General features: G+C 48.4%; 1 protein-coding gene across 3 annotated transcripts in view; it reads right to left on the bottom strand.

Moving 5' to 3' along the window:
* Nucleotides 1-1,326: 1,326 nt before the first annotated feature.
* Nucleotides 1,327-12,377, bottom strand: part of RNF43 (ring finger protein 43) — a 51,646-nt gene continuing 40,595 nt past the window's right edge. For 2 of the 3 annotated variants that reach the window (XM_079955977.1, XM_079955978.1), the window contains exons 6-9: nt 11,293-11,448; nt 9,636-9,738; nt 4,798-6,249; nt 1,327-4,060 (exon numbers count right to left, since the gene is read on the bottom strand). In XM_079955977.1, the coding sequence (XP_079812103.1) occupies nt 4,017-4,060; nt 4,798-6,249; nt 9,636-9,738; nt 11,293-11,448 (1,755 nt within the window). In that variant the 3' untranslated portion in view covers nt 1,327-4,016. The remainder of the gene's footprint in view (nt 4,061-4,797; nt 6,250-9,635; nt 9,739-11,292; nt 11,449-12,377) is intronic. The other variant, XR_013833686.1, reaches the window with a different exon arrangement.

Here is a 12,377-nt window from a genome sequence, read left to right as displayed (position 1 = left end):
TTACTATAATATGTAAGGTTTATGTCACCTTTATGTAAGGTTACCAGTTTTTTTTCAAAGAATCCGGGGACGCTTTTTTTTTTTAAGAGAGAAAAAAAATATTAAAAAGAAAAGAAGTAATATCTTCTCTTCTGTGGTCTTCTCTGTCGCGCGGCCTTCCTCTGGGCCCTGGCCTGCTCTCTTGGAGCGCTAGCTGCCATGGAGTAGGCTTGGGCTGGGCCTGAGTTCAGCCACGTGTCCTTGACCTCCCTGTGCGCTCCTACCTCTCCTTCTCAGTGGTGGCAGTGGCGCAGCAAGTTCAGGGCTCCCCTCTTTTTTCTCCTTCCTCTTCCTATTCCTTCTCCTTCTCCTGTCCTCCTTCTGCCTGCATCAGCTCCTGGGTTTTTACTGGCACCGGAGCGCTGCTGGGCAGTCAGCCAGGTGGCTGGGCACTCTCGCTCCTGGCTTGATTTGGGTCATGGGGGGGTGTCAGCAGTTCCCCCAGTTGACGCACCGGGCATCCCCAGTTCCCCCTCGGCAGTGGCAGCAGCAGTCTCAGCAGCCCGGAGCCAGCCTGGTAGCACAGTTGGCTCTGGCTGGCTTCAGGAGCTGCTCGCTGCAGTGGTGCCCGCCATTTTGCCTCACCGGAAGTCCCCACATGATGTGTCTTTTGCCGTTGAACCAATTGCGCAACATTCATTTCCTACTAATAAATCTACATAAATCTTAAAATATAAATCTGGGGACATTAAATGAAATCCGGGGACAGATTTTGTCCAGTGATAGATTTGTAAATCTGGGGACTGTCCCGTGGAAATGGGGACTTCTGGTAACCATACCTTTATGGCCCAATGATGCAAACGGAGGTGCTCAGGAGCATCACTGTGCAACCCTGTGCACCAGGAGATTTAGCTGTGTGCTGTTTATAGAGTCGTGTCTTCTGCCTCCCAGCATCCCCATTGTTGGCCTGAGGTGGACTCTGATTTAGATGATGCCCCACTTGAGGAGGAACCCTCAGCACCCACTTCTACAGAGCATGCTGCTTCTTTCATCATCCTTGGGGTCCCTACAACTCTTCCCAGCTAGGAGGGCCCATTGGGAGCTGGCCAAGGTCCTGATGGACAGCTTCACCCTGAATGAGGCTCTGTTATCTCTGACCACTTGCCCTCTGGGCCCCAAATCCCCAGCAGAACAGGATATTTAGCAGAGGTGGGGCTGTTTCAGGATGCTGCTAACACAGGAATCCTTAGAAGGATTTCTTTTTGTCCCCCCGTCCTCTTCACACAAGACCAAACCAATCCCAGATCCCTTTTTAGCCCTTTACCTCATGCATATTAGAAGCCAATGTACAGAGATTAAAAATAATTTATTTCTGAGGAATGAGGAAGAGGCATCTTCTTGAACATAGGCACCCAGTGACTTTATACAGGAAAAAAATAACAGCCACATGAAGAGCTTCACATGTGGATAAATATATTAGCAAAATAAATAGGTTTGAGCATATCCCCATATTCAAACAATCTCTATCTCTTAAACATAAATATATCGTTTTGCATACTTATGTACATAAACATTATTTCTTCCTTTTTTTGGTTTACAAAAGTACCCAAGTGCCTGCAATGTAGACTCAGGAAATGTAATTAAAAAGTACAAAAATAAATTCCTCGTTCACATTTCAAAGGGTCTGAGGTTTCCAGGAGGAAGGAGCAGACTGCCAGGAGCTGAAGGCATCTTGGGGGAAAGGTGCCAACATCCAACCCCTTCGCTGGTTGCCCATTTGTAATAACTTTAACTTTGGAGCTATCAGCTCTAGACTGTATCCTGTAGTTTTATTCCCCCTTAATAACAGTGTGTGTTTTGATTTTGACTGAAGCAGAACTGAAGTCAATATAACACCCATGCTTTGCAACTCCTTCGAGAAAAGATTTCAAAACATCAGAAGGAGCTCTGCCGTTTTGTATTGCCACATTTTGGCTCTGAAGATATTTTCCAGTATCAGAGCAACCCTAACAGAACGGAAAGGAAAGATGTACTCATTTTAACTTCCCTCTTACACGTGAGATAAATTGTGCTCCATTCAACAGGTACTCCTAGCATGGCAAAAATGTAAGCCACCCCATAGAACAGGCTTTGCCAACCTGGCACCCTCTGTAGATGTTCTGCCATGGCTCCCATCAGCCACACGAGGGCACCAGGTTGGCAATGGTTTTCAAATAACTTCACTATGAAGGCAATGACTGATCCATAGACCACATGCCCTGTTGCTCTAGGGTGCTCCTTTGTTTTTGAAATGTTGATCAGGCCACCCTCTTCTTGTCTCCTAGCCAAGAAATTCAGATGCCCTCTGCCAAAAGCAACTCAAGCCTTTATTCCACGAGATGATGCTTTTAAATGCATCTCAGGAATGAAGAATCCAGAGAATCCAGCGAGAAAAATTGCAGAATCACAGTCCACAGTGTTAGTAACTGTTAAACTGGTTTAATTCTGTGGTGTGAACATGCCCTGAGGTGTGACCACAGATATATTACCCTTCAGGTTTCATTTCTCAGTGACGAAAAACCCGTGGCTGTGCTTCTTTTTGCCACACATGAGATTATTTATAACAATGTTGTCCACATTCCCAAACATTCTGTGTGAACACAGACAATCATTTATGAACTGGTAAAATACCACAGCATTTTTGTGCCACTGAGTAAGCAGGTTGTGTCGAGATGAAAGTCTTCCAGCCAAGCAGCTGTTTGCACGGGGATGTGTTACTGCTTGCTAAATACCAGTTTGTATTCCCTTGTAGCTGCAATAAGTCCTCATGTAAAAAACATAAACATGCAAACTTTTGCTCTAACTACCAAGTTCAACTCCTTATCTTCCTCAGTTAAAGCAGAATATAAATACTCTGCAGTAGATTGGATTTTTCACCAATGTGTGCTTGGACATCAAGAAATAAAAGCTCCTCCCTGTGGGCAATAGTATAAGAGGGAGCTTGCATAATATTTTGGTAGGAAGGCAAAATTAACAGGATTTAAATCTTTGATGTGGGACTACCCTGTGAAGAACTGAAATCTTGGGGCATCTGCAAAGTCAGCTAGGAAGCGTCCGGGTATCGCTGGCTCAAGCTTTGAGCGGTATATGGATCCAGCCTCCCTAAAGCTGCCACTAAGTTAGTGCATCTGATATTTGCAACTCAAATAAGCTCTGAGCAGAGGCTGGCTCAGCCACAATGAGACTGATGAGAGTCCCATGTAACTCAAAAGTGTAATGCAGGTTTGAAATTCTCCTGTGCCACCATTGCAATTTCCAGAGTGTTGGCATGGCAGCTTGGGTGAGTTTCTCCCATGCATCTGATTTGGTGCAAAACTGAAAAGATGAAGAACATTCCCAAGTGGACAGGAGCAGGAGCTTAGCCAGGTTGGTGAGAGGGAATTATGTGCTTGATCCTTACAAATTGCATTTGCTTTGAACCAGAACCTCACTGGGTGCCCCATCCCACACAAGATGGCAGAAAGAGGGACCAGGATGGGCCAATCTCTCTGCATGACCTCAAAACTGCACTGCATCATGCCTGATTTGTGTGGGGAGTGGATTTACCTGGGACTTTCATTTTGGTGTTCAGCAGTACACAGATTACCAAACTTGCAAAGAGCTGCAGAGTGAAGGGGGGGGGGGGACACACCTTGTTTTTTTCTCCGCCCTTGAACTTCAAAAGGATTTGGCTCCTCGTGACACCAGGAACAAAAGGACCAAGCCTCCTCCTACCCCAGAAAGATGGCAGCTTTTTTGAAAACAGGCAAGTGACCTTGGCAGCTTATGTTTGTCAAATGTTGCATACAGGTTAGGCAGGCAGGGAGCAAGCAAGCTGCGTAACCCTGATATTAACAGTGGGTGAGGCAGGGGCTGTGTGGACAAGGAGCTTCTTATGACTGACAACCACACCGCGGACAGGAAAGGCAAGTCAGAAAGTCCATTCTCTTCGCCGAGTTTCTGCGCCGTTTTTTGAATTCTCTGCAGCTGCCTAACACAGCAAATAAGTTCACCTCGTGTCAAACCGAATGTTCATAAACATCTGGGATATCGTCTTTAGACCCTGCAATTAGAAAATTAAGGTGAGCAACCAGACTAGAATGTGCCACGTTGTTTATCTTTGATGGATCAATTTTCATTGTTGTACTGTGATGCTATCATCTTCACTGAATTTGCTCAATTTGTATGCTAGATGGTGGTGATGGTGATTTTTTTTATTATTATTATTATTTCTTAGCCACCCTCCAGCATGAGGTCCCAGGGCAGATTTCAACAATATTAAGACAGTTAAAATGAGATTACAATAAAGATAAGAGTGCTTTTAATATATACTTCTCAGGTGTTCAAAGGCCAAGGTAAAGAAGTGCACCTTCAGCACCTGGCAGAAACTGCATAGTAAAGGTAGCAGACACACCTCTGTGGGGAGGGAATTCCACAACTTAGGGGTTGCCCCAGAGAATGCCCTCTCTAGGGTCACCATACCTCCCTCCCCCAAAGCTTCTGAGAGTGAAGAAACTACTAAGAATGCCTCCTCTTATCACCCAAGAAGCTATGCAGGTAAGAAAGCGGTCTTTCAGATATTTGAGGCCCTAAACCAGTTTTCTGTTGGGTCAAGTTTACAACTGCTGATGGGAGACAAGATTACAGAGGACCCTAAAGGAGGGATAGCAAATCTGTGCCCCTCCAGACATTGCTGGACTCCAACTCTCATCATTCCTGACCACTGTCTGTGCTGGCTAGGGCTGATGGGAGTTGGAGTCCAACAGGTTCCCCAGCCCAGCCCTCAGACCTGAGGCTTACCCTGAAGCTCTTGCAGAATTTGGCAGCTGAGGTAAAAGCTGGCATCATTTCCCATGGTGTCCAGCCTCGGATATTCCCCAGGACACATGGCCTTGCATTCCAGCCTGTCTGCCTGCTCCTGAGGCTCTGTGGCCGAGTGTGACGAGGTTGCAAAATGATGCCCCGAGGGACCAGCTTCTAAGAGAGGCTGGACCTCTGCAGAGGAGGAGCAGCTTCCAGAAGCAGGACCAGGAGGGTGGGGGACGCTGCAGACAGGGGGCACATTTGAGTCTTCGGGCAAAGAGGATGGGAAAGCCTTGAGGGGGCATTTCCATCTCCTTCTACTGGGATGGATTTGCAAACAGCGTTTCTGAGACGTCCATGGCCCAACGGCACCACTGTCTGCTGCTTTGAGGTTTGACTTGTCTGCTGTGGAAAACTCTGGTTGTCCTTGCGGCAAGCAAGGGGGCTGTCTGGCTGAAGAGGCCTCCAGGGAGGCAGACCCCCCTTCTGGCGGAGGCATTTTCTCTGTCCGTTTTTGCGCCTGGGCGCCATGAGATCCTGTCTTGGCCCTTGGAGGTTTTGCCTTCCGCAAACCGGGTTCCTGGCCATTGGCACAGTCTGGGGGGCAGCGTCCATAATGGTGGTGCCTGTGGAGGTGGTGGTGGTAATGGACATGGCTACTGGCCACCGGCGGCCGGCCTGCTGCCACCGAGTCCGCTGGTGGAGGCCGTGGGTCCCTCCACGCCGGAGAGGACGTGGGGCAGCTTTCTGCGGCCGACTTCTCAGAGCCACAGAAGGCAAATGGGTCGTAATCGCTGCTCAGGGAGCTGCGGAAAGTGGAGCAGCTTCCGTAGATGGCCTGGAGGCTGACGTCTGTGCAGTTCAGCATGGAATCGCTGGAGGATCCATGGCAAGGACCTGAGCTGGAGTCACTCCCGGGTCCGTCAGGAAGGTACCCGCTGGGCTCCGTGAGGTAACTCTCCCCGGAGCCACTGCTGTGGTGGTGGTGATGCCGTCCATGGCGGATACCCCGGTGCGAAGGAATGGCACGGCTCGCTTTGGCCACGAGGGGCCCCCGGAGGCCTCGGCAGGAAGGCTGGTGCTGCAGCAGGCAGGTCCGGTGGGAGGGCAGGCCCGGCTCACAGCCCAGAGAGTCCTGGCGCTGAGGAACCAGCAGGCCTCGGGTGAGGGAGGGCTGGCGGCTACACCAAGGAGGCTCAAAGCCCACCGGCCGATAGGGCAAGTAATGCATGGTCCCCAAATCCAGCTGGGAGAGCTCTGGGGAGTGGAAGAAAGGGTGTCCGTGGGGAAGCGTCGAAGAGCAGCTTCCAGGGGGCATTTGAGGGACTGTTCGCGGGAAGTGGTACAAGGCACGTCCAGGGTGTTGCCGGAAGAAGCGGGGCCTCTGTCCTGGTCCTGAGTTAGGGGGGTCCTCGTGGGAATGCCTGGGCAAGGCGGAAGGATCCCGTTCTAGGGAGGGAGAGAAGGAAACCACTTCAATCACGGATTCTAAGCACCAACAAGCCCTCTCCCTACAACTGGGTAATCCCACCAAGAAGTTCCTTCCCTCAGGAAATAAGTAATACCAGGCAGACCTACACTGGCTCCCAGTACGTTTCTGAGTACAATTCAAAGTGTTGGTGCTGACCTTTAAAGCCCTAAACGGCCTCAGTCCAGTATACCTGAAGGAGCGTCGCCACCCGCATCGTTCTGCCCGGACACTGAGGTCCAGCGCCGAGGCCTTCTGGCAGTTCCCTCGCTGCAAGAAGCCAAGTTACAGGGAACCAGGCAGAGGGCCTTCTTGGTAGTGGCACCTGCCCTGTGGAACGCCCTTCCACCAGATGTCAAAGAGAAAAATAACTACCAAACTTTTAGAAGACATCGGAAGGCAGCCCTGTTTAGGGAAGCTTTTAATGTTTAATAGGTTATTGTATTTTAGTGTTTTGTTGGAAGCCGCCCAGAGTGGCTGGGGAAACCCAGCCAGATGAGTGGGGTATAAATAATAAATTATTATTATTATTATTATTATTATTATTATTATTATTATTCTCACTTCTCCACCTACTTCTCCCCAGGTGCCTGGCCATCAAGCCCTTATATACGCACAGGGAATGCCTCTGATATGCTGCAGCAGTTAGGTCAGAACTTCCATCCCATGGCCAAGCAGAAGGGGAAGGGCTAGGCAGAAATACAGGAAGGGCGCACTGTCTTCCCAGTTCCCATATTGCTGTAAGGCAGTCATGGGGAAAACTGTGATTCCCCGGATGTTGTTGGACTCCAGTTCCCACCATCCCTGTTTGGGGTTCACAGGAGTGAATACATGTGAACACGACAACATCCAAAGGACTGCATGTTCCCCATCCCTGCTCTAATGGGATCTCTTCACAAGCAAAGGCTGGGGTGTTGTTTAGGGGTTTTTGTTGCCAGGGTGTGTGTGTGTGTTGTTGCTGTTCTCGATATCGTTTTTTTGAATGTTTACTTTAGATCTTATGATTTCTGTGGAAATTGTTTAATTTGGTGGTATACTTTTTGATGTTTGATTTATTGTTTGTGACTACTTTTGTTATGTTCGTAATTATGTGTTTTTTTTATGGTGTAAGCCACTTTCAGCATGATTTTAATCATGGAAACTCAGCATACAGATAAAAATATGCATGTATGTAGGGCCTTAGAGACCAGGATTCAAATCCCTGCTTTGCCATGAAGCTCAACTGGGTGACCTTGGGGCCAGTCATTCTCTATCAGCTTAACCTACCCCACAAGGTTCTTGTGAGGATGAAGTGGGGAGCTTTGAGCTAACTGAAGGAAAAGTAGGCTCATACATGTAAAAATACGTGTAACTGAAGGAAATTTAGCAAGCAGGTGTTTGACAGTAAGGAAAGCAGTAAGGAAATTGAAGCTAATTGAAGGAAAAGTAGGCTCATATGTGTAAAAAAATGTATATATAAACTTCCTTCTTTGCCTCCATCCATATGAACCTACCCAGACCATGAGATCATCATCTCAGGCCCTTCTTCATGTGGCCCTACCATGGGAGTTCTGGAGGATGCAACACAAGAATGGGGCCTTTTCAGTGGTGGTTCCCCATTTGTAAAATGCTGCCCAAGGGAGGCTCACCTGGCACTATCATTACAAATCTTCAGGCATCAGGCGAAAACATTCCTTTTTAACCAGCCCTTTTGCTTTTAACTATCTGTGACCTTTTAGAGTGGGTGGGGTGTTTTAAGTATTTCCACCTCCCTGATTTTAATGCATGTATGCTTTTTTGTAAGTTGCTTTGAGTTGCCATAGCAAAAAACTAATATCATCATCATCATCATCATCATCATCATCATCATATCATCTTCTGCATAGCTGTATTTGCTTCTGGGGCTGTTATCTTTAGATATGTCTGTGTGACTCTCATTTAAGGGAAGGGATGTGCTCTGTGCTCAGACCAAGAAGAATTTCCACCCACTCACCCACTTGGAATTTGAGGTTTTACCATGGCAAATTTTCTTGAAGTGATTCCATGGGAATCCGTAACCAAGGGAGGGGACATCACCGCTAGTTAACTCCCCCCTGCCCCCTGATACATTCCAGTCCCCAGGATATACTGGGAACAGCTGATACACTTCACCCAGGCTGCATGGGGAGGTCAGTTTCTCCCCATGGAGACAGACCAGTGAAACAGCCTTAAGCGGAAAAGCCAAGTTATGGGCATAAACCAGCCTGACAAATCCAACACCCCATTTCCAGCCTAGGGACATAAGAAGTGTCTGCTGGATCAGGCCAATGGCCCATTTAGCCCAGCATCTTGTTCTCACACTGGCCAGCCAGATGCCTCTTTTGGGAAACCAGCAAGCAGGATTTAAACACAAGAGCATTCTCCCTTAATGTGGTTTCCAGCAACTGATATTTAGAAGCATTACTGTCTCCAGCCATGGAGGCAGAACATAACCATCATGGCTCATCACCACCAAAAGCCTTCTCCGCCAAATATTTGTCCAATCCCCTTTAAGGCCATCGAAGTTCCCCGCTTTCTTTTATCTGTCCTGAATGTTCTAACATTCAGCTTTATTGCATGTCCCCAAGTTCTGGTACGATGAGAGAGGGAGAAAAACGTTCCTCCATCCGCTTTTTCCATGTCATGCATAATTTTACAAAATTATATCAAGTCTTCGCTTACTTGCCTTTTCTCTAGATGGAAAAGTCCAAAATGCTGCAACCTTTCCTCATCAGAGACTTGCTGCACCCCTTTGATCATTTTGGGGGCAATGTATGTTTCTGTGTGTGTCTATGGCTGAACCAATGGCTGAGACCTTGGCTCTGTGGCTGAACCAATGGCTGAGACCTTGGCTCTGTGGCTGAACCAATGGCTGAGACCTTGGTTCTGTGGCTGAACCAATGGCTGAGACCGTGGCTCTGTGGCTGAACCAATGGCTGAGACCTTGGCTCTGTGGCTGAACCAATGGCTGAGACCTTGTCTCTATGGCTGAACCAATGGCTGAGACCTTGGCTCTGTGGCTGAACCAATGGCTGAGACCTTGGCTCTGTGGCTGAACCAATGGCTGAGACCTTGGCTCTGTGGCTGAACCAATGGCTGAGACATCTGCTGATACTGCTTTGAAAGGGCTCACTGGGCAAAACTAGAACCACCCTTTTCAGAGGCAGTATACCTCTGAATACCACTTGTTGGGGAGCATTAGTGGGCCAGTGTTGGCTCTTTCCTCCTGCTTTCCTTTTGGCCTTCCCAGACACCTCTGGTCAACCGCAGCATGCTGGGCTGCTTGGACCTTTGGCCTGATCAGGCAAGTGTCCTCCTGTACTCCTACGTCACCAATCACAGAGGTTGCATTTCCCCTGCCCCATCTTACCAATGATGTTGAACATGCACAGTGGACACGTTTGGCGCTCGAGGAGCCAGCGGTCAACGCAGTGCCGGTGGAACTCATGGAAGCAGGTGATGATGCGGAGTTCCTGCAAAGAAAGGGAAGTCAGAGGGAGAGTGGAGAAACGCTGCCAGCTCAAGGGGAAATGCCATACTGGTTGTTCTGATCTGGGCTGTACAATTGCCTGGTTTCCAGTAGCACATCTCACTGGCATTCTTTCTGGAGAAGTGATAGCCTTGCCTGGGTATTGATGATTGGAAACCTCACACAAGAACCTAGGAGCAGCCTGCTGGATCAGGCCAATGGCCCGTCTAGCATCCTGTTATTACAGTAGCCAACCATGGGAAACCAGCAAGCTGAATTCCAGCACAACAGAACTCTCTTCCCTCCCATGTCGCCAGCAATCTGTATTCTGAAGCATAACTGCTCCGGCCATAGAGGGTAGAGCATAGCCATCATGGCTGATAGACAGCGATAGCCCTCTCCTCCAAGAATTTGCCTTTGTTGTTGTTGTTTAGTTGTTTAGTCGTGTCTGACTCTTTGTGACCCCACGGACCTGAGCACGCCAGGCACTTCTGTCTTCCACTGCCTCCCGCAGTTTGGTCAAACTCATGCTGGTAGCTTCGAGAATACTGTCCAACCATCTCGTCCTCTGTCGTCCCCTTCTCCATGTGCCCTCCATCTTTCCCAACATCAGGGTCTTTTCCAGGGAGTCTTCTCTTCTCATGAGGTGGCCAAAGTATTGGTGTCTCAGCTTCAGGACCTGTCCTTCCAGTAAGCACTCAGGGCTGATTTCCTTAAGAATGGATAGTATGTTTGATCTTCTTGCAGTCCATGGGACTCTCAAGAGTCTCCTCCAGCACCATAATTCAAAAGCATAAATTCTTTGGCGAACAGCCTTCTTTATGGTCCAGCTCTCACTTCCATATGCCTACTCCTCTTTTAAAGCCACCTGAGTCGGGCGCCACCACTGCAAACTGCTTAAACTGGGCCTCCCCAAGGAGATGACTGGGACCTCATCTTCCCCGCGGAAAAGTTCATTTGCGAGAACTCACTGGGGCCATTGATCCCACAGAGTGCAGAAGGGTCAGTGTGTGTGTGTGTGTGTGTATAAAAGTTTTTTTAACATATCATTTTCAACAGTAATTAAACATACTTTTACATCTTATTCAAATTTTTGACTTCCATCAATCCTGTCTGAAAATTTTCCAATCTAATCTCAGTATGCATTTCTTATCTTCCCTATTACATTTCAAACTCATAACCAATCTCTCTATCTTTTTCTACTTTGTAACACTTCGTATATTTCTCCTTACAAAACTTCTTGTAGTCCTACTAGTGTAATTTGTTGATTACAGTTGCTCTTCAAAGATAATTCATATACTTCTTCCAATCTTCTGTAAATCTCTGGCCCCGCAGGTTTCGAATCCTTCCTGTCATTTTGTCCAATTCTGCGTAGTCCATTAATTTCGTCTGCCATGCTTCTTTCGTCGGAATTTCTTCTTGCTTCCATTTTTGGGCTAACAATACTCTTGCCGCAGTTGTTGCATATAAAAACAGTTTAACATCTTGCCTATTAATGTCCTGACCTATAATACCAAGTAAAAATGCTTCCGGTTTTTTTAAAAAATGCATATTTTACCTGGCCCTCGGCAAACTCCTCCAAGCAGATGGCGCAGACGGGGGCTGAGCTGCAGGTGCTGACAGAGTCCCCCGTGGGGGCTTGCCGGCAGCGGGCCTGATACCTCCGCGTGGCCAGCTGGTTGATGGCTTGCAGGGTCTCTTCCTGCGCATTAGTCTGTGGGGGCAAATTGGACAGTTGAGGGAGCGGAAATGGAAGGGAGCCAACATACGCAGAGGATCAGACTAGTTGGCCCTCAGGATTCCTTCCAACTCTACGATTTTATGACTCTACATGGTGGACAGGCGGGAAAGTGGCTCAGTTCTGGAGGTATTTGTTGAAATCCAAGTAACTGCAAGACAAACCACCAAGAACCTCCTTCCACCGAGGTTTTTAAACAGAGGTTGGATGGCCATCTGCCAGAGATTCTTTAGCTGGGATTCCTGCATTGCAGGAAGTGGACTAAATGACCCGTCCAACCCAAGGGACCTATGATTCTATGAGAGCTGGCTCTGCACAGCCGACCTGCTGCTCAAATCGCTAATAAGTCACCTTTTACTAGGAGCCAGGCTCACAACAATGACATACTGGAAGAATTTGGAGGATGCCCTCTTGGACAAGCTGGTGCCATGACATGTTGGATGCTAATTCCCAGTGGCCAGCCTGGCTGGTCCTCAGTGGGGGATGATGGGAGTCCAGTGGCATCTCTAGGGCCCAATGGTTTGCCATCCCTGGTACAGGCAGAATGACAACAGCAGTTTCTGTCCTGTTCGCTGATGAAGTTTGCAGAAATATATAATAATAATAATAATAATAATAATAGGGACGCAGGTGGCGCTGTGGGTTAAAGCCTCAGCGCCTAGGACTTGCCGATCGAAAGGTCGGCGGTTCGAATCCCTGCGGCGGGGTGCGCTCCCGCTGCTCGGTCCCAGCGCCTGCCAACCTAGCAGTTCGAAAGCACCTCCGGGTGCAAGTAGATAAATAGGGACCGCTTACCAGCGGGAAGGTAAACGGCGTTTCCGTGTGCGGCTCTGGCTCGCCAAAGCAGCGATGTCACGCTGGCCACGTGACCCGGAAGTGTCTCCGGACAGCGCTGGCCCCCGGCC

This window comes from Podarcis cretensis (assembly GCF_951804945.1).
Source record: "Podarcis cretensis genome assembly, chromosome: 15".
Taxonomy (NCBI): domain Eukaryota; kingdom Metazoa; phylum Chordata; class Lepidosauria; order Squamata; family Lacertidae; genus Podarcis; species Podarcis cretensis.
Note: the sequence above shows the minus strand (reverse complement) of the source record. Positions and strands in the feature narration are given on the sequence as shown.